Here is a 23338-nt window from a genome sequence, read left to right as displayed (position 1 = left end):
AATAATGTATAATGAATGTATTAGTTAAAGATCAGGTTACAAGCAAGGAGGAAGATAATTAAAACAAATGTGAAAACGCACATAAGAAAATGCAATGGCTGAGAACCAAAAAATCAGGCCAATTGTTGGCTGCAAAGTGCAGGCAAAACAATCCTAAAATTAAGAAAAAAAAAGCACACAACCCATTAAGAGTTCTGTATTACCTGCAATCATGAAACAAATTTTGCAAAATACTTTATAATATCTCTGACATAATGCAACAAAATTAACAGTAAACAAATCCTAACTGCTCAGAATTAAACAAAAATACAGTTTCAAGTAACAAATATCAAGAATAACTGAAAATTTATTTCCACTTCAATGTAATCAATATCCATCATACATAATGAATGACTTCCTAATTTGTGGGAAATATTTTCACAATATAAGTTGTTCATCTAGACTCAATATATTATGCTAACAATCACAAACAAATGTATAAATAAAACTTCAGTGTTGTCCTCATTCCAACTATGCCTTATGACTGAGTGCTAATCTGGTATCAGTTGATTTGAACCTTAGGAGTCTGACTGTGTTTTCAAGACCCCTTAAAACTAGTCAGATTTCTAAGTGAAATTCTTACTGACTCGGGCACAAATTAGTGTTAAATTAACTATTTAGTGGAGAGTATTAGTATACTAACACACACATACACAACAATTATACAGATCTATTTATTATAAATACAGTACAGTATCATGTAAAGATCCTTTACCATTAACAGAATTTGAAAAACATACAAAGCTTAAAATTAAATCAACTATTTAAATGTAATAACTTGCAAGTATTCCACAAAGTAAATACCGATTACCTTTTCAAATATTCATATCAATCAGTACAAAGACTTTAAAACAAACGTAATACATACGCTACACAACATCCGTCCAGCCTCACATCAAAAGAAAAATAATTGCTTTAAAAATGCATTGGCATTGTCAGTAATACATATTATAATGTAGTACGTACTATTAACTTATTCTCCGCATCAAACTTCTCGGAAAAAAAAATAATTTTTTTAATTTTCCAGATAATGTTCTTGAAATTACTGAATTTGGAATATTCTTCATGTAAATCCCTGAACGTAAGGGAAAATTACAAATTTAAAATTAAGCATTTTGCAAACTTGCATTATTTTTTTACATGATAAATTTATAACTATTTATTTTCGACAACTCCAACAGCCCCAAGCATAAATTAATCTAGTCAAGAGAAATAATTTATATTCTTACAATTATAATAAACAACTACTTCTATCTCTGACAAATATATTCCGACAGCATGAACAGTTTTAAAAATTTCCCATGAAAGGAATGTGAACATGTACAATACTTTCTCCTAGTTTGATGCTACAGTTGCATTGGGCAGTGTAAGCCTAATAAAAAATGCACATACACTGTTTTTAAACATACACAAATAATATAGTAGTAAATAAATTACTGTATTTAATTAAGAGCAAAATATATAAACCCTTCAACCCACTAGAATCAGAGTCCATCTAGTTAACCTCAAATTTGTATTTTTTGTACTGTATTTTTTCTCCATCTTCCCTCACTGATGCCCATTAACCAAAGCACTCAATAAGACTGGCAGTGATTCTGTAAGAAGGTGAAGCAAGACTACTGGAGCTCACATGGCTTGACAAAGTTGAATAAAAGTTTCAATATCTGATCATTTAGCATGTGTATGAAAGCTAAGTGCCAGGTTTTCTCTAGTGTAATAAATATATAAAAAGCAGTATGATGTTTGTACAGCTTAGCAAGACAAAGGTTGCATAATATACATTACTCTTATGTATGATGGAGCATCAGTGCCATGTTTAGTGAAAATTTATGATTAACCCTTTCAGGATCCGTCCCGTAGATCTACGGCTTTACGTTCAGGGTCCAAACCGTAGATCTACGTCATGAGCTCAGCTCACTCTGATAAACTGTGAGTGGTACATTTGGGCCTAGATATGACAGAATACATCTATGTGGTATGTGTACACCACATAAAACAGATCCTGCAGCACACTGTGTATAATGAGAGAAAAAAAACTGAAATCATGATTTTTCGATTAAAACAGCTACTTTGCAGTGTTTTTTCGTATGTTTTTTATAGTTGTATTTGTGATTTCTTGGTCTCATTTGATAGAATGGAAGACATATTACAGAAATAGAGATGATTTTGATTGGTTTTAGCACTGGAAATGGCTTGAAACTGCGCTCAAAGTAGCAGAAATGTTAAATTTTTGCCGATAGTCAAGAGTAAACAAACGACCTCACACATCTAATACACGCCAGCTGGTGGGTCTAATATGCATTCACAAATATGGTGATGATATTTATACAATTATTACAGTATTGCATAACAGTAAATCTTCTATTTTTTGGTGTGAATAAAAATTCATTATGTGAATAAAAAATCAAAATGGAATTTATTTGTAAAGCCTCAAAACATAACTAATGAACAGAGGAAATGTTAGTTTAGTGCCAGGAATGTCTGCATTGTTTATTCTGGACCCTATTTTGAAATTGGAATATTTTGAACTTTGTGTTAAATTGGCCAAATTAACAATTTCCGATCACTTTAATTTGTAGTTGAAACAGTTGACTTGGCGATTTCTTGTGCTCAATCGATAGAATAGAGGTAAAACAAGTGAAATAGCTAAGAATTTGGTTGACTGGAATAATGTAATTGGCCTAAAATGGGAGTCAAAGTCTGCAAAATTGCCGATTGTAAATATCGCTGACACATCAAAATTTGCGAGAGCATAATTTCGTCAATTTTCCATCAAATTTCGTACTTTTTGTTTTATTACCTTCACAAAAGATTTTCTACCATTTCATAAGAAAAAATAAAAATTTTGTTTTTTTGAAAATTCTTGGACACTGGTGCACCACTTCAGATTTGGGCCTTGAACCCTGAAGGGGTTAAAGTTGAATTATAATACAGTAAACCCTCTATTTAACGAATTGGAGGAAGTGGGTGGCTAGTAATGACAATTGCTGTAGATAATTTTTTTTTTTCCTCTGATTATAACAATAATGAGTAATTCTGTAACTTAGGAACTCTGTCCACTGTTTCTAAATCTAGTGACCCAACAGCTTTTAATTGTCTTTACAAAGTCTGTTTAATGGAGGGCTTACTAAACTGGGATATAATCTCTGGATGTTGAACTCTGCATGCTTGTACACTTGAGTACTAGGTTGGTGCAAATGGCTTCCTTGTCCACTGAATAATTCAGCTTTAAAAAAAAAATACTGTGCCATCTTCATCTTTCATTTTTTCTTTGAATTATCACAAGTGCTATACAGTATCAAACCACTATACAGAACAGTATTTTGTCATTAGAACATTTTTTAACAAACCAGCCACCTCCCACCACGGCAGGGTGACCCCTCCCCCATAAAAAGGAAATGCTTTCACAGTCACTCATTCAATCACTGCCTTGCCAGAAGTGTACTGACATCACAGTTCAGATGGCCCTCTGAACTTTAACATCCCCAGCCCTCCTTCAGAGTGCAGGCACTGTACTTTCCACCACAGTATTGGTAGCACTATACTCTGGTACATCCCCCTTTTTGCCTCCATGCATAAAGTTCTTTGTCTCCACAGATGCCTAAATGCACCACCCATCTTTTTACCTTCGTCAGTTCTATGGCTCACATCTTTCATAAAATCATGCACGAACAAGTCTACTTCCAAATATCTGAACACATTTACTTCCTCCATATTCCCTCCCTCCAACATAATATCCAATCTCTGACTGCATATATTTTTTGATACTTTCATCACCTTGCTTTTTCCTAAGTTTACTTTTGATATCTTTCTTTCACATACCTCCCAAATTCATTTACCAATTTTGCAACTTCTAATCTCCCAAAAAACAGTGTCACCAGCAAAAAGCAACTGTACCAGGTCCCCCTCCATACCAGATTCACTATCTTTCAATCCTACACTTCTTAACACCCCTGCTAACACTTCTTTTACAACCCTATCTATAATTATTGTAAACAACCATAGTGACATCACACATTCCTGTCTAAGGCTTACTTTTACTGGAATATAATCTCCCTCTCTCCTACATATGTCTACAGACATAAATGTATTGCATGGAATAAATAATTATAATAAATGATAGATTAAAACCCTACTTTGACTGGAAATGGCTGATAATGGAAAAAAGATGTTCCAATTAGAAACTAAGTACTTAATAAGCATTTTTGCCATACTTACAACCATGACCAAGTGAGTGAAGTAGATACTGATGATTGTGAAGACCACAATAGAGAGGAAAACAATTGCTCCTGCAGACATGTGTGGATCTGCTACTTCTGCCTCGACTCCAAAAGCTAAGCCTTCTGGTAGCTGAAAAAAAATAAACATACTGAATATTTACATTTTAAGTAGAGAATACAACTTTTTACAAATAAATATGTGGTTATACTTCAGAATACTGTACAGTATTTGCAAAATATATACCACAAGATGAGAATTAACCTCAGCAGTACTGTACCATACATCAGTACAGTACAGCAGTTTTGTTCTGGTTGCTGGCAAAATTAATAAAAATAATTTGCTTACTCATTCCCATTTTATCTTCATATTCATTCACAAAGTGACTTTTTTTTATTTAACTTTTGTTAAAAATCTTTTATATCCTCTGTTCATCATTTTTTTTATCAAACTCACTGAAAAACTACCTACAACACAACTTCCTCTTAGTCAATCTTCTTATTCAACTTCACACCTACTGCATGTTCTTCCCACATAGCTGTCTGCGTAGGAACAGATATGTTACTTTCACAAAACAAATTACTCAAGCATGCACACACAAAATAAAGCTTTCATGGTGAGAAATCTCAACAAGATACTTTGCTTTTACCAAAAATAAACTTTTACAAAGTTTAAATGCCAATGTTACCATCAATAACCCAATTTCCTCTATGTATCTCACTACCTCTACAGAGAACACCACTATTTACTCTCTTTTCATAAAACAGCCAAGACAGATTCAGTAGTAATAGGCATAATCTCATTAACCTATATCTTGACAACTTCAAAACAATACTGTTCTGCAATTGAAACTAATGTACATGTACATAAATTAGGATATTAAGAATAGGATAAAATAAAGCGAATATCTTTCAAACCCAACTACGTACTGTACATCAGAAAACCTTAAGTCATGTGATCATAGTTCGAATTTTCAATATTCTGCAATATACCTAATTGGATGAATCTTACTACATCCAGCCAACTTTGTTGCAAACACCATAAAACAAATTACTGTAAGGAAATGAGGAATCCATGTGAAGACAAACTAATTCCACTACCATTTAATACATTAAACTGAAGCAATAAACAAAAGCTAAGAGCAAAGTTTCAATCACATGTGCAAACAAGTGAAAACTAACCATAGTACAGGTGGGGTTAGAACTTATGGCAAGTGAGTTGTAAAATGCCAGGTCAGTGCATAAGCCACTGGGCTGGCTGGCTACAATAAGATCAATCTAACTAGGTATATTTATACATCATAGGGAGGTTAGCATGGGCCCCACTGTGACCACAAAATGAGTTTTTTTACAGATGAATCTCCTTCCAGCATGGCCGTGATGAACTCTAGCTCAAGTCCCCTCAAAGCCATCACCATGACTCACAATTTTGTGAGTCATGAAGTGGAACTGCCTTCCAAAAGCCTGGTATAAATGTCATATATACCAGTGCCATCAGCCACCACCACAAACACAACTACCTACATACAGTGGACCCCCGCATAACGATTACCTCCGAATGCGACCAATTATGTAAGTGTATTTATGTAAGTGTGTTTGTACGTGTATGTTTGGGGTCTGAAATGGACTAATCTACTTCACAATATTCCTTATGGGAACAAATTCGGTCAGTACTGGCACCTGAACATACTTCTGGAGTGAAAAAATATCGTTAACCGGGGTTCCACTGTATTTAAATAGCAAAATATTTTATCAATATTTGTTTTTTCAACACCTTGGCCACTTCCCACTAAGGCAGGGTGACCCAAAAAGAAAGAAAAATCAACACTTTCACCTTCACTCATACATAATCACTGTCGCTGCAGAGGTGCTCAGATACAACAGTTTAGAAGTCCCTCCAAATTGCCAGTAACCTAAACCCCTCCTTTAAAGTGCAGGCACTGTACTTCCCATTTTCAGGACTCATGTCCAGCTAACCAGTTTCCATGAATCCCTTCACAAAATATTACCCAGTTCACATTCCAACACTATGTCAGGTCCCAAAAACCATTCGTCTCAATTCACTCCTATCTAACATGCTCACGCACGCTTGCTGGAAGTTACAAAATTTATAAATAACATCACCACTGACAAAAATGCTTTACACCTGTCTTCTCAGTGTACAGTACAGCAAACAAGTCAGAAAAAACAGTAAACAAGAATGCAAGAAAAATGAAGTAAACACAGATATAGTCATGACTAGAACACTAAACCTTGCAGGTAAACCTCAGAATGGAAATACCTTACCGTACAGTACATCATAAATATGCACATGCATAGGCTTGTGTGCAAATATTTTAAGTGCTTCATGCCAAAATTTCCCTCAAGGATAAATTTTTTCATAATTATCATACCCTTGGGGGGTTGCTGGGTATGTAAGTGGAGAGAATATTCTCAGTGGTCACTTACTCTTTGAGGGGACAGGGGGGCATTATTGAATATTTACTCCCTAGTATTTATTAGTGTTTGTATTTTGTTTTCTACCATTATTTGTGAAAATGGTGCATGGCCTGCAGATTATACATGATAGACTAGTAGTGATAAAAGCAGTGCATAAGGCATGGAGGAGAGAGAGAGAGAGAGAGAGAGAGAGAGAGAGAGAGAGAGAGAGAGAGAGAGAGAGAGAGAGAGAGAGAGAGAGAGAGAGAGAGAGAGAGAGAGAGAGAGAGAGAGAGAGAGAGAGAGAGAGATAGAGAGAGATAGAGAGAGAGATAGAGATGAGAGAGATGAGAGAGAGATAGAGAGAGATAGAGAAGAGATGAGATGAGATGAGAGATGAGAGAGATGAGAGATAGAGAGATGAGAGAGATAGAGAGAGAGATAGAGAGATAGAGAGAGAGAGAGAGAGATAGAGAGAGAGAAGAGATGAGAGAGAGTGAGAGAGAGATAGAGATGAGAGAGAGAGAGAGAGAGAGAGATGAGAGAGATAGAGACAAAGAGAAAGAGAGAGAAGAGAGAGAGAGAGAGAGAGAGAGAGAGAGAGAGAGAGAGAGAGAGAGAGAGAGAGAGAGAGAGAGAGAGAGAGAGAGATAGAGAGAATGACAGAGAGAGAGAGAGAGAGAGAGAGAGAGAGAGAGGCAGAGAGAGAGGCAGAGAGAGAGAGAGAGAGAGAGAGAGAGAGAGAGAGAGAGAGAGAGAGAGAGAGAGAGAGAGAGAGAGAGAGAGAGAGAGAGAGAGAGAGAGAGAGAGAGAGATATAGAGAGAGAGAGAGAGAGAGAGATATTGATTGCCAGTTGTGAGGGTATGAAAGTAAAGGCTGTGCAGAAATGGGTAACATATTTCTGTGATGGTGGTGGGACAGAGATTTTGGCCATTAAGCAAAGTTGAAGTATCATAGTTTCAGGGCTGTGCACAAGCCACTTTTCTTATTCCATTTAATGTAACAAATACAGTAAATGAGATAACGAAAAATGGAAGTTAGTGGTTTGGAATGACAAAACCACATTTTGTATAACAGGTGGTGAAAGTTTTGAACATGTATGGAGACTGTTTTGCTTCTAAATACACAACCAAAGTCAGGCACCCGGCCTCCCTCATGGTCTGGGGGTGATTTAGTTGTTGTGGCTTAGGAGAGTTAGACACTGGAAAAGAATGTTTCCAATGAATATCGGCTGGTATATACAGCTTATAGCAGATTATTTGCCTGACAGTTTTGAGCAGTGACAGGAACATTTTGTCATCATAAGTTTCATTCTCTTATGTGCAGGTTATTTGTCTATTCCAGTCACAGTATTGTCGTTTTTTACTCTTTCAAAGACGGTGCCCCTTACCACTCTGCCAAGACAGAAGACTGGCTAAATAACTGAGGTTTCTGTGGTAATTCACTGAACTTAAATCCAATAGAGAAAACTTGAACCCTTATTAAGTGTTGGTTTCATGACATGGACATTTCCTTTAACTCCAAACTCTCGAATGCCATTAATAATTTAACACTATCAGTGCCTAAGAGACAGAGTGCATCAACAGGAAGGGTGATTTTACAAAATACTAATTATGGTAAGTAAAAAATATAAATTTCATTATTTTATTTTTAAAGCAATATTTTATGACGAGCGTTCTCATTATCTGTGATTTTTTGTGCACGTGCATATTTATGACAGCTACTGTACTTCACTAGGACCAGATACAATTTTTTTTTTAACTTACCAACCATCTCCCACCGAGGTAGGGTGACCCGAAAAAGAAGAAATGCTTTCACCATTATACACTATCATTATCTTGCCAGAGGCACACCGATACAACAGTTCAGATGCCCCTCCAAACTGCAAATATCCTCACCCCTCTTTCAGAGTGAAGGCACTGTACTTCCCACTTCCAAGACTCAAGTCTGGCTAACTGGCTTTCTTGACATACTTACACCCACTTGCTGGATGTCTAAGCTCCTTCCACACAAAACTTCCTTTATCCCCTACCTCCAACCCTTTCCTAGGGCGACCCATGCCCCGCCTTTCCTCAACTACAGATTTATACACCCTCAATGTAGCCCTATTTTGGTTCATCCTCTCTGAATGTCCAAACCACCTCAACAATCCCTCCTCCTTCAACAGAAGAAAATTACATATTCACTGTCTGGCTACCATGGCAACACTCCCTAGCTTTCTCCCTCTATTCAACATTAATTTTATTTCTCTTACAGTAGTAACATTACATGCATAGTATTATGGAAAATACTTTTACAGTACAACAGTACATATTTTGTTATTGAACAAAATACTGAGTAGCAACTATTGACAAAGGTGAGAATCAATGGTGACACATTACAATAATACATTACTGCTATCTGGAATACCAGAGTACAGATTAACACACAATAACACATGCTTTCTTCTCAATAATTATATTATAATACCATCCTCTTTGTATAAAGTCTCTCTTGACAATGTCCTCTGCATCACAAATAACAGTTTTTACTGAATGTATAGTTGTCACACAAAACCCAAAATGGTAATTAAATGTATTATTTTGTTAATCAAAGTCACACTCAATATGCTAGTTGGTCAAAAATCTACACAATGAGCTGTTTAGGGTTTAAAAAATCACTTCACCAGACCTATATTCCAAAACAAAATAAAACGATGATATTTTTACACATTAACCCTTTCAGGGTTTCCGACGGACTAGTACGTCTTACGCACCAGGGTTATTGACGTACCAGTATGCGTAAATTTTAGCGCCTTCAAATCTAGCAAAAGCTGGTAGGCCTACATATGAAAGAATGGGTTTATGTGGTCAGTGTGCACGATATAAAAAAAAATCCTGCAGCGCACAGTGCATAATGTGAAAAAAACCAAAAACTTTGGCCGTGTTTTTGGTTTAAAACAGCGAATTTGCACTGTATTTTCGCATGGTATTAATGGTTGTATTCTAGTTTTCCTGGTCTCATTTTACAGAAAATTTTGAATGGTTTCACAAGAAAAGTACCTTGAAATTGAGCTCAAAGTAGCAGAAATGTTCGATTTTTGCCAAAGTTCAAAAGTAAACAAATCATGCCACATGTCCAACACGCATTAACTGGCGAGTCTAATATTCTTTCACAAGTGCACTGATATTATTTATACCATTTTTACACTAATGTAGTAGTCTGCATAACAGTAAACCTATTTTTTGTGAGAATACAAATTCAAAGTGGAAAGCAAAAGAAATGTAAGAGGGGCCTTGGGACGTGACTAATGAACAGAGAAAATGTTTTTTAGTGCCAGGAATGTCTGTCTTGTTTATTCTGACCCCTATTTGGAAACTGGCATCTTTTGAAATTTGTGTGAAATTGGCAAAATTGCCAATTTCTGACCACTTTATTGGTGGTTTCTCATACTCATTCAATAGAAAAAATGGAGTTCTAGCAAAACAGTTATGATTTTTGTCAACTAGTACAATGGAATTGGCCGAAAATAGGGCTCAAATTGGGTCAAATTGCCGATGCGTAAACATCGTTGAGACCGCTAAATTTGCGTGAGCATAATTCTGTAAGTTTTCCATCAAATTTCATACTTTTGGTGTCATTATGATTGGGAAAAGATTCTCTATCATTTCATAAGATAAAATAAATCTTTTTTTTTTTTCCGAAAAATTTTTGACCCTGAGAACAAGTTTAAGAGAGGGCCTCCTGACCCTGAAAGGGTTAAATATAAGTGAAAGGTACACAAACAAAGCAAAAATTTCAACTATTTTCCTCCATCATTCTTTACCATTCAAGTGAAAAACTGCAACAATCATGAAATTGAATTTGAGTAATCCAGGAGGCTTTGGACTATGTCATGACCAGACTACCAATCATCACAAATATATATATATACAACATCATATTTCCTCCTTCCCTTCCCCCCTCTTAGTATCTCTCAATCCCTTCCCACCCTCTCTCCTACCCTCTCACTCATCTTTCCCTTCCCTCTTTAGACCTCACTCTTCTTCCCCCTCCTTTCCTCCCCTCTCACTCCTCACTCTGCCCTTCATTCACTATTTCTCCACCTATTTTCTTTTCCTTTCACATTCTCTCTCTCCCCCTCTCTCTTTCCTCCTCCCTCTTCTTCTTCCCTGCCCCTCAATCACTCTCCTTCTCTTCTATCTCTTTCAACACCCTCCTTTCATCAACAAGGGAAATTACCAACAGACCAGTGGCTGTCTTCAAGTAAGAACTTCGTAAGTTTCTAAAGTCAGATCTTGATCAGCCAGGATGTGGTGCACAGACTGGACCTTGCACAGCTAGCACCAACAGCCTGGTTGATCACACCAGTCACTGGGAGGCCTGGTCTGGGACTAGGTCATGGAGGCATTGATGGAGACTCCAGGTAGGAAGATTCCCCTCTCTCTCTCTTCCCCCTCACCCACCCTCCATAGTATTCCCCTCTATGCATATGTCAACAAAACACAGCAAGCAGATTGTAAGCAAGAGCTGTTAAGGGTGCAACTGGTGTCTGGTAGCAATATAAATATGGGTCCTACAAAAACATGAATACACTCCCCCCCCCCCACACACACACAAACAATCTCAACATTTTGAAAAAAACTATCCAGTTCTCCTCTTAACCATAGCTCACCTGAGCCTGGGATATCAGGAGGCACGAGGCACAAGTGCCACGTAAATGTTCTAGAGCTGCTTGGTAAATCCTCAAAACTTGTCTCAGTCAAAGATGCATAAAGCAAGCTGGGTGTAGGGTCATCCAGCATTCACATTCTTAGACTCATCTCTACACTTCTTTGACAATTATTATAATCATGAGGAAACACTAAACCCATTGGGGAGGGGTCACCAAGTGTTTGGGGAATCATGTTTGATCCAAGGAAGAAGAGAAATCATGTTTGATCCATGAAAGAAAGGGTAATCATGTTGATAAGGAAGAAAGGGTAATCATGTTTTATCTAAGAGAGAAAGAGTAATCATGTTTGATTTATATCTGAATCAAGAGCCCTTTGCCAGCATCATGGTACCCCCCTGGAAATGAATGCTTTCATAAAATGTCTGTGTAATAATGTTTCTCCAGACATCTGATAATGTAATTATTCACTGTGCCATAAAAGAATCAAACTAACAAGCCATTAAATTGTACTTTACCTATTCTTTTTTTAAACATGTTGGCCGCTTCCCACTAAGACAGGGTGACTCAAAAAGAAAGAAAATCCCATAAAAAAAGAAAGAAAAAACTTTCATCATTCAACACTTTCACCATCACTCAAACATAATCATTGCCTTTGCAGAGGCGCTCAGATATGACACTTCAGACATCCCTCCAAACTGTCAATATCCCAAACCCCTCCTTTAAAGGGCAGGCACTGTACTTCCCATTTCCAGGACTCAAGTCCGGCTAACCAGTTTCCCCAAATCCTTTCACAAAATATTACCCTGCTCACACTTCAACAGCTTGTCAAGTCCCAAAAACCATTCATCTTCATTTATTCCCATCTAACATGCTCATGCATGCTTGCTGGAAGTCCAAGCCCCTCACCCACAAAAACCTCCTTTACTCCCTACCTCCAACCTTTACGAGGACGACCCTGTACCATGTCTTCCTTCCCTAATGGATTTATACGCTCTCCAAGTCATTCTACTTTGTTACATTCTCTCTAAATGACCAAACTGCCACAACAGCCCTCTGACTAATACTTTTATTAACTCCACACCTCCTCCTAATTTCCACACTACAAATTCTCTGCATAATATTTACACCACACTTTGCCCTGAGACACGACATTTCCACTGCCTCCAGCCGTCTCGTCGCTGAAGCATTTACAACCATGCTTCACACACATTCAAGAATGTTGGTACCACTATACTCTTGTACATTCCTGTTTTTGACTCCATGGATAACATTATTTGTCTCCACATATACCTCAACACAATTTTATGGTTAACCTCATCCTTCATAAACCCATCTGCTGACAAGTCACCTCCCAAATATCTGAAAACATTCACTTCTTCCATACTCCCTCCCTCCAATGTGATTTCCAATTTTCTTTTATTTAAATCGTTTGATACCCTCAACACTTTACTCTTATCTATGTTCACTTTCAACTTTCTACCTTTACACAACCTCCAAAACTCGTCCACTAGCCTTTGCAACTTTTCTTTAGAATCCTTCAAAAGTACAGTATCATCAGCAAAAAGTAACTGTGTCAACTTCCATTTTGTACATAATTCCCCATAATTTAATCCCACCCCTCTCCCGAACACCCTAGCACTTACTTCTTTTACAACCCCATCTATAAATATGTTAAACAACCATGGTGACATTACACATCCCCGTCTAAGACCTACTTTTACTGGGAAGTAGTCTCCCTATCTCCTACACACCCTAACCTGAGCCTCACTATCCTCATAAAAACTCTTTACAGCATTTCCATACACTTGCAACATCTGCCACATTGCTCCCCTATCCACTCTATCATATGCATTTTCTAAATCCATAAATACTGTTCACAAATATGCTTCAATGTAAACACCTGATCTACACATCCCCTACCCATTCTAAAGCCTCCTTGCTCATCTGCAATCCTGGTCTCTATCTTACCTCTAGTTCTTTCAATAATAACCCTACCATACACTTTACCTAGAATACTTAGTAAACTTATTCAGCTATAAATTTTACAATCTCTTTTGTCTCACTTCTCTTTGTATAAAGGAATTATACACACACACTGCCAATCCCTATGTACCTTCTCCCCTTTCATACATTTATTAAACAAAAATACCAACCACTCCAACACTGTATCTCCACCTGATTTTAACATTTCTGTCATGATCCTCTCAGTTCCAGCTGCTTTACCCCCTTTCAATCTACATAATGCCTCACACACCTGCCCCCCCCACTTACATCCATCTCTGCTTCACTGGCCAGTGCATGAAAATACTACCTCCCTTTCTTCATCGACATTTAAAAGTTCCTCAAAATATTCTTGCCATTTACACAATACGTCCAGCTCCCCATCTACTAACTCCCCTTTGCTCTGTTTATAGCTGACAAATTCATTCATTCCCTAGGTTTTCTTTACGTGTTTATCTCACTCCAAAATTTTTTCTTGTTCTCGGCAAAATTTCTTGACAGTGCCTCTCCCACTATCATTTGCTCTCCTTTTGCAATCTCTCATCACTCTCTTCACCTTTCTTTTACTCTCCTAATGCTCTGCCATTCTTATAACACTTCTGCTTTCTAAAAACCTCTCACCCTTTACTTCATCATTCCACCAATTACTCCTCTTTCCTCCTGCACCCACCCTCCTATAACCACAAACTTCTGCCCGACATTCTAATACTGTATTTTTAAAATTATCCCATCCCTCTTCAACTCCCCCACTTGCACTAGCCCACCTTTCTGCCAATAGTTGCTTATATCTCAACCTAACTTCCTCCTCCCTTAGTTTATAAACTTTTGCCTCTATCTCTTATTTACTGTTGTCATTTTCCTTTTGTCCCATCTACCTCTTACTCTAACTGTAGCTACAACTAGATAATGATCCAATATATCTGTTGCCCCTCTATAAACATGTACACCCTGAAGCCTACCCATCATCCTTTTATCCACTAATACATAATCTAACTAACTACTTTCATTATGTGCTATATCATATCATGTATACTTATTTGTCCTCTTTTTCATAAAATATGTATTACTTATTACCAAACGTCTTTCTACACACAGTTCAATTAAAGGCTCCCCATTTTCATTCATCCCTCGCACCCCAAATTTACTTATTACTCCCTCTACAAAATTTTTACCACTTTAGCATTGAGATCCCCAACCACAAGTACTCTCTCACTTGGTTCAAAACTCCCCATGCACTCTCTCTCTCTCCTCTACATTTCTCTTCTCCCGGTGCATCAACACTTACTATAACCCACTTTTCACACCCAACCCTTATTTTACTCCACATAATCCTTCAATTTATACTTTTAAATTCCTTCTTTTCCTGCCATAAGTTACCCTTGAACATTATTGCTACTCCTTCCTTAGCTCTAACTTTATTAGAAACCCCTGACCTAATCCATTTATTTCTCCCCACTGAAACTCTCCTACTCCCTTCAGCTTTGTTTCACTCAGAGCCAGGACACCCAGCTTTTCATTCATAACATTCACAATCATCTTTCTTATCATTTGCACTACATCCACGCACATTCAAACATTCCAATTTGACAGTTTTCTTCTTTTTCTTTTTAGTAGGCTATACAAGGTAAAGGGGTTACTAGCCCATTGCTCCCGGCATTTTAGTTGACTTTTAGAATACGCATAGCTTACGGAGGAAACAATCTTATTTCACTTCCCCATTGATATGAAAGGAAAAGTAATAGGAATAAGAATTATTAAGATAAAATGAAATAAAACTCAGATGAGTGTGTATACATAAATGTGTACTCGCATGTGTAGTGTGACCTAAGTGTAAGGAGAAATAGCAAGACATACCTGAAATCTTGCATGTTTATGAGACAGAAAAAGATACCAGAAATCCTATCATCGTGTAAAACAAACACAGGCTTCCGTTTTACACTCACTTGGCAGTACCGCCCTGGGCAGTTGCTGTCCACCAACCTAATACACATAACTACGTATACGTATTACTTTTTTTTTCGTTCAACAAACTGGCCGTAAACCACCGAGGCATGGTGGTCCAAAAAGAAAAACAGAAGTTTCTCTTTTTAAATTAAGTAATTTATACAGGAGAAGGGGTTACTAGCCCCTTGCTCCCGGCATTTTAGTCGCCACTTACAATACTCGTGGCTTACGGAGGAAGAATTCTGTTCCACTTCCCCATGGAGATAAGAAGAAATAAACAAGAACAAGAAATAGAAAGAAAATAGAAGAAAACCCAGAGGGGTATGTAAATATATGCTTGCACATGTATGTGTAGTGTGACCTAAGTGTAAGTAGAAGTAGCAAGATGTACCTGACATATTGCACATTTATAAGACAGAAAAAAGAACACCAGCAATCCTACCATCATATAAAACAATTACAGGCTTTCTTTTTACACTCATGTATTCTTCTTCTTTCAATACACCGGCCGTATCCCACCGAGGCGGGGTGGCCCAAAAGGAAAAATGAAAGTTTCTCCTGTTAGATTTAGTAATATATACAGAAGGGATGCTAGCCCCTTGCTTCTGGCATTTTAGTCGCCTCTTACAACATGCATGGCTTACGGAGGAAGAATTCTGTTCCACTTACCCATGAAGATAAGAGGAAATAAACAAGAACAAGAACTAGAAAGAAAATAGAAGAAAACCCAGAGGGGTGTGTATATATATGTTTGTACATGTATGTGTAGGTAAATTAAATCTTCGTCAGAGTACAAAACAAATTCTGGCCACAAAATAGAGCGAAACACCAACGTCAAAGACCTGGGAATGATCATGTCGGAGGATCTCACCTTCAAGGACCATAACATTGTATCAATCGCATCTGCTAGAAAAATGACAGGATGGATAATGAGAACCTTCAAAACTAGGGAGGCCAAGCCCATGATGACACTCTTCAGGTCACTTGTTCTATCTAGGATGGAATATTGCTGCACACTAACAGCACCTTTCAAGGCAGGTGAAATTGCTGACCTAGAAAATGTACAGAGAACCTTCACGGCGTGCATAACGGAGATAAAGCACCTCAATTACTGGGAGCGCTTGAGGTTCCTAAAACTGTATTCCCTGGAACGCAGGCGGGAGAGATACATGATTATATACACCTGGAAAATCCTAGAGGGACTAGTACCGAACTTGCACACGAAAATCACTCACTACGAATGCAAAAGACTTGGCAGACGATGCAACATCCCCCCAATGAAAAGCAGGGGTGTCACTAGCACGTTAAGAGACCATACAATAAGTGTCAGGGGCCCGAGACTGTTCAACTGCCTCCCAGCATACATAAGGGGGATTACCAACAGACCCCTGGCAGTCTTCAAGCTGGCACTGGACAAGCACCTAAAGTTGGTTCCTGACCAGCCGGGCTGTGGCTCGTACGTTGGTTTGCGTGCAGCCAGCATCAACAGCCTGGTTGATCAGGCTCTGATCCACCAGGAGGCCTGGTCACAGACCGGGCCGCGGGGGCATTGACCCCCGGAACTCTCTCCAGGTAAACTCCAGCAGGTTGGTAGACAGCAACCGCCCAGGGAGGTACTACCATCCTGTCAAGTGAGTGTAAAATGAAAGCCTGTAATTGTTTTACGTAATGGTAGGATTGCTGGTGTCCTTTTTTTCTGTCTCATAAACATGCAAGATTTCAGGTATGTCTTGCTACTTCTACTTACACTTAGGTCACACTACACATACATGTAGAAGCATATATATACACACCCATCTGGGTTTTCTTCTATTTTCTTTCTAGTTCTTGTTTATTTCCTCTTATCTCCATGGGGAAGTGGAACAGAATTCTTCCTCCGTAAGCCATGCGTGTTGTAAGAGGCGACTAAAATGCCAGGAGCAAGGGACTAGTAACCCCTTCTCCCGTATAAATTACTAAATTTAAAAAGAGAAACTTTCGTTTTTCTTTTTGGGCCACCCTGCCTCGGTGGGATACGGCCGGTTTGTTGAAAAAAAAAAAAATGTATGTGTAGTGTGACTTAAGTGTAAGTAGAAGTAGCAAGACGTACCTGAAATCTTGCATGTTTATGAGACAGAAAAAAAGGACACCAGCAATCCTACCATCATGTAAAACAATTACAGGCTTTCGTTTTACACTCGTGTATTACCTACATTAATTTAATTAATGCTTGTTTAATTATATCAGACATCTATACTCATTAGTTTGATTCATGGCAAACAATTTTTTTTTATCCCTGATATTATTTTTACCATATTACTACCTTTGCCTTTGATATACCATTGATGAGTTTCAAGTCTCTACTACCAGAGCCCAGCCATGGGCCAGGCTTGTCTGGTGCTTGCCTGGTCAACCAGGCTGTGGCTGTATCCATTTTCCAATGACAAACTGACCAAAATTACTAATTATAGCAAAATATTTTGTTTCAGCACTGGTATCAAACACTTACAACACATTCTATAGAAACACACTAAAAATATTTCCATACATGCATCTTTCAAGTTTATCACAAACATTTCTAAGATAAAAAACAAAAATTTGCTCTTTCAACTCTTACTCTTAAAACATTGCATTTTTTCTATACTTATTTTTTACTTCTTCCTCAGAAAAATCAACAATTAATTTACAAATGACAAGCTTTAATATTTTCATCTTTCAGTTCTAATTATATTACAGAAATTACTTACAATTCCAAATAATCAAATGTTATTCCTAGATGTTTTTGCCATCCTTATCCTCAAGCATATTTCATTAAAGAAATCTTCATGTACCCTGAACCATGCATCTTAATCAGCATAATTAAATTCACAATGACAGTCCATAACAGTCATCCTTACCCACGGTCATTCATGCATTCCACTATTCCTTGCAGGAATATTTTTGTAATGATTTTAAAACTGACAGCAGTGCAACTGTATGTAACGTTTGACTGCTATCATTACCAATTATAATGACAGTAAAATTATATTTAATAACCTTTCACACCTAGGAAATTAATTACAAGGCAAAGGACAACTGCCAGTTAAGTAGTCTAAAGAACATCACAGTCTCTACCTGGGAGCAATATCAGAGATTTACTTTAACTTTTATGTTCATGTGCAGTCTTTAGGTGCTCTCCAGAGAAAGAATTATGTACTTTGTAATCAGTATTTTTTCTCAAGACAAACTAATTTCAAATTTATTTACAGAATTATTGTATCTCAAAAGATGCAACAGTACTTTATAGGGCAAGAAATGCATGAAATTGAGTACCAGAATAAAAAGCAATAATTAGACAGGAGTGAAAATATTCCCATAGTTTTTGATGATCAAAAATAGTAAACAAAATTACTCAAATAAGCACACCCTGCCTCGGTGGGATACAGCCGGTGTGTTGAAAGAAGAAAAGCACACCCAGAAAAATACAATTAGAATAAAAATTTTACATACTTCACATGGAAATTTGTATACACAGTACTATACTACAGTAGGATGTATTACCTGAAGAACTCCAGCTAGAGACACCCACTGTGGGAGAGAAGTGACAACAATTCAATCTATTAAAAAGAATTCTTTACAATGCTAGACATACCTTCTAAGAATATCTAACTCTGCCTTTTTTTTTTTTTGTAATATCCAAGTCACATGACTAGGTCAAAACTATAAAAACAGATAAATACATGTACAGTATAAATAAGCTTAAAATATATAACCGAGTTCACCTTCCACCACTTATGATAGCTAAGACTCTCTTTGATGCATGTCACAGGTTATCATCATTATTCCATTTGATAACCAAGAGGAAGGTTGGGTAGGGGGTCGGCCTATGAAAGGTTGGGGGGAGGGGGTGAAGGAGGTTTTATGTACGAGGGGCTTGCATGCCTGAGCATGTCAGATAGGAGCGAGTGAACAAATGGATTTTATGACTTGACATACTGTTGAAGTGTGAGCAAAGTAACATTTATGAAGGGATTCAGGGAAACCAGCAGGCCGGCCTTGAGCCCTGGAAATGGGAAGTACAGTGCCTGCACTCTGAAGGAGGGATGTTAATGTTGCAGTTTTATAACTGTAGTGTAAGCACACCTCTGACAAAGCAGTGACAGAGTGAATGATGGTGAATGTTTTTCCTTTTCGGGCCACCCTGCCTTGGTGGGAAACGGTCGATGTGTTAATAATAAAAAAAAAAATTCCAGTCAGTAAGGAGCATTACTTTTGTATTCAAAAGCTTATTGTTTTTACTCTAACACATTTTTATTAAGTTTATTTTTATTATTTATGCACGTGCGTGCATGCACTCGCGTACACGTATATGCACACACACACAAATGCACGCACACGCACACACGCACACACGCACACACACACACACACACACTGGCAAACCTGAGAACAGCATTCCGACACCTTAGTAAGGAATCATTCAAGACACTGTACACCGTGTATGTCAGGCCCATACTGGAGTATGCAGCACCTGTTTGGAACCCGCACTTGATAAAGCACGTCAAGAAACTAGAGAAAGTACAAAGGTTTGCAACAAGGTTAGTTCCAGAGCTAAGGGGAATGTCCTATGAAGAAAGATTAAGGGAAATCGGCCTGACGACACTGGAGGACAGGAGGGTCAGGGGAGACATGATAACGACATATAAAATACTGCGTGGAATAGACAAGGTGGACAAGGACAGGATGTTCCAGGGAGGGGACACAGAAACAAGAGGCCACAATTGGAAGTTGAAGACACAAATGAGTCAGAGAGATAGTAGGAAGTATTTCTTCAGTCATAGAGTTGTAAGGCAGTGGAATAGCCTAGAAAATGACGTAGTGGAGGCAGGAACCATACACAGTTTTAAGACGAGGTTTGATAAAGCTCATGGAGCGGGGAGAGAGAGGGTCTAGTAGCAACCGGTGAAGAGGCGGGGCCAGGAGCTAGGACTCGACCCCTGCAACCACAAATAGGTGAGTACAAATAGGTGAGTACACTATTATACTATACGTATAAGGATGGAGTTATGAGGGATGTCTACGTAAAGGTATCACAGAAAGATCAGAGATTAGCAAGTGATGAGAATGAGCGTAACATATTAAATAATGTTTCCAAATAGAGATTTTTTGGCACAACAATATATAGTGTGTCCCGGATTACCAAGTACCCTAAGAACGTGACTAAAAACCTAGGAACTTCCTAAAAAGAACAAGATTTCTCCTCTCATTCAAAGACCTCTCATGCCAGGCAAGAACCACCAACAGACAGGGTATTTGTACACCTGTACTTATTTAATAGAACATTCTATACCATCCATCAGTATACATGATTTATACACAATCTAGAAAATGTTAAAAAATACTTTTGAACATCTCTCTCCTGAATCACAAGTTTAAAAAATGCACATCTCATGACTTAACTGAACCAAAAAATAGAAAAACCACCACTCCAGCACCAAACCACCATTTTTTTTTTTCCAACAAGTCGGCCGTCTCCCACCAAGGCAGGGTGATCCAAAAAAGAAAGAAAATCCTCAAAAAGAAAATACTTTCATCATCATTCAACACTTTCACCTCACTCACACAATCACTGTTTTTGCAGAGGCACTCAGAATACAACAGTTTAGAAGCATATACGTATAAAGATACATAACATATCCTTCCAAACTGCCAATATCCCAAACCCCTCCTTTAAAGTGCAGGCATTGCACTTCCCATTTCCAGGACTCAAGTCCAGCTATATAAAAATAACCGGTTTCCCTGAATCCCTTCACTAAATATTACCCTGCTCACACTCCAACAGCTCGTCATGTCCCAAATACCATTCGTCTCCATTCACTCCTATTTAACTTGCTCACGCACGCTTGCTGGAAGTCCAAGCCCTTCGCCCACAAAACCTCCTTTACCCCCCTCCCTCCAACCTTTTTGAGGACGACCCCTATCCCACGTTCCTTCCCCTACAGATTTATACGCTCTCCATGTCATTCTACTTAGATCCATTCTCTCTAAATGACTGAACCACCTCAACAACCCCTCTTCAGCCCTCTGACTAATACTTTTATTAACTCCACACCTTCTCCTAATTTCCACACACCGAATTTTCTGCATAATATTCACACCACAAATTGCCCTTAGACAGGACATCTCCCCTGCCTCAAACTGCCTCCTCGCTGCAGCATTTACAACCCAAGCTTCACACCCATATAAGAGTGTTGGTACTACTATACCAGATAAATGCACTGATAAAAATAAAGAAAAAAATGTGGGAGGCAATGTTAGGGAGTGTACACATCACTAACCCAGTTGAGGGCTGTAGTGTGGCTGACAGTCCTCCTCTCCTCCACTTATCATGACATTATCAACCCTTCATGCAAAGATAATGAATAAATGACACATTTAATGTATGTGCTAATGTTAGATTATTTATTATATTCACAAAAATGAATTAACTCATAAGAAGTGCTGGCAAGTGAAACCTGCTAAATCTAAGTTTTTGCTGGAGCTGAAGGCAAGGCAACAGCCTATTTCACAAACACTCAAGGAAAGACTGCCACATCACCACAAAATACAATATTTTTCTCACTCACTACCATTCTAATTATTATTTCATGTTACTTCATTTTGAGTTGTATCAACAGGTGTCTTTGATAAGTGCAAAGGGAGAGATTACTATAAGAAACAACCAGTGGTGTAGGTTACAGAGCAACCTTCAGCTGCATCACATGTACACACTCAAACCCTTAATAATTTGTCCAGTACACCATCACCATACATCTGACTAATTATTCAACCCTATGTTACGTGTATGAGAAGGCAATAATGTAGTTTGCTTTATAAAGGATGTATCAGCAGGCTATGAACAGCACCCTTGGTAAGACAGGCATGGCTCTCACTTCCTCCTGCCTGCTGTACTCCCAACCAACACCTGTTACCACTGTTACTGCCACCATCTTGTATAGGTTCTACCAGCTGCTTATTTTCAGATTAGCATTACCAAAATTCTTCAAAATAACAGAATATGAATTTACTTCAAGAGCTTTAAAATCTTTAAAAAATTAATTTTACAAGTGGCAAACAGAAAACAATTTAAATGACCACCTTGTTCAACCACTACAGCAGCCAAGTACATAAATCAATGAGCTATTGCAAAATTCAGATTTTGCAAGTCTACAACAAAGCCACCTGAAACAGTGCTACACTGGTAAAAAACTTGAGGTATTATGTCTTTACTAACCAAGCTGTGAAAAGTCTTCAGGAATTTCTCAGTCAAAGATGCATCATCTGGGCTGACTTCAACAACCTCTTCACCATCCATTGCACTAACTTGCTTACCATCTTCTGAAAATATTTTGTTAATCAATAACAGGACAATGTATGAATTTTTTTTACTGTACTTGGTAAGTACTGTAATGTAAAATGGATAATTACTCAAATAATCTAAACATTTATATTATATTTAAAACCTTATTCTTACTTTAGTTCTGAAATTTAACACAAGAGGACTACTACACAATTGCTTTTGCAAGTCAATGTTAATTAAATCTATACTGTATTTCACAAGTATCCATAAACATCTGTTTTTAATCAACTAGCCACAGGGCAGCTAGATATACAATATGTATACTGTACACCCCACATTTTGTGAAGTCATAGGGAATATAAGTGCAGCTTTGCAGTTATAAGGGAGGTAAAATAAGTAAGCCTTGTTATCCTCCCACTATCTTCAATGCTGCCACACCTATGGAGACTACTAGTCTCCATATGCCTGTAGCTAAATAAAACCCTTGTGCAGAAAGACAGTGTTTTCTTTTACGTATTAAAATCTGGTGACAAATTTATGCTTACAAGAGCTAAGCCCATACACCCAACACTGATGGGTGCTCCTTCAAATGTATTTAACAGACAGTACAGTACATCAGAAATCATCAATTACTTAGTAATGAGCTCTCTGACGGTATAACGCTTCACAAGTGTATACACATTTGTACTGGTACTGAACAACTGCTTTAACATACTCTACTAAGTATGACTCAACAGATGCATAAAGTAAGAGTAACAAATTTAATA

The 23338-nt window shown here is 37.8% G+C and overlaps 1 protein-coding gene across 7 annotated transcripts in view; it reads right to left on the bottom strand.

Moving 5' to 3' along the window:
• LOC128697363 (uncharacterized) overlaps positions 1-23338 on the bottom strand; it is a 152571-nt gene that overhangs the window by 77110 nt on the left and 52123 nt on the right. For 4 of the 7 annotated variants that reach the window (XM_070094111.1, XM_070094104.1, XM_070094110.1 and 1 more), the window contains 3 exons: positions 22506-22609; positions 18794-18820; positions 4258-4389 (listed from right to left, as the gene is read on the bottom strand). In XM_070094111.1, the coding sequence (XP_069950212.1) occupies positions 4258-4389; positions 18794-18820; positions 22506-22609 (263 nt within the window). The remainder of the gene's footprint in view (positions 1-4257; positions 4390-18793; positions 18821-22505; positions 22610-23338) is intronic. The other 3 variants (XM_070094105.1, XM_070094106.1, XM_070094107.1) reach the window with 3 other exon arrangements.

This window comes from Cherax quadricarinatus, chromosome 44 (assembly GCF_038502225.1).
Source record: "Cherax quadricarinatus isolate ZL_2023a chromosome 44, ASM3850222v1, whole genome shotgun sequence".
In the NCBI taxonomy this organism is placed as follows: Eukaryota; Metazoa; Arthropoda; class Malacostraca; order Decapoda; family Parastacidae; genus Cherax; species Cherax quadricarinatus.
Note: the sequence above shows the minus strand (reverse complement) of the source record. Positions and strands in the feature narration are given on the sequence as shown.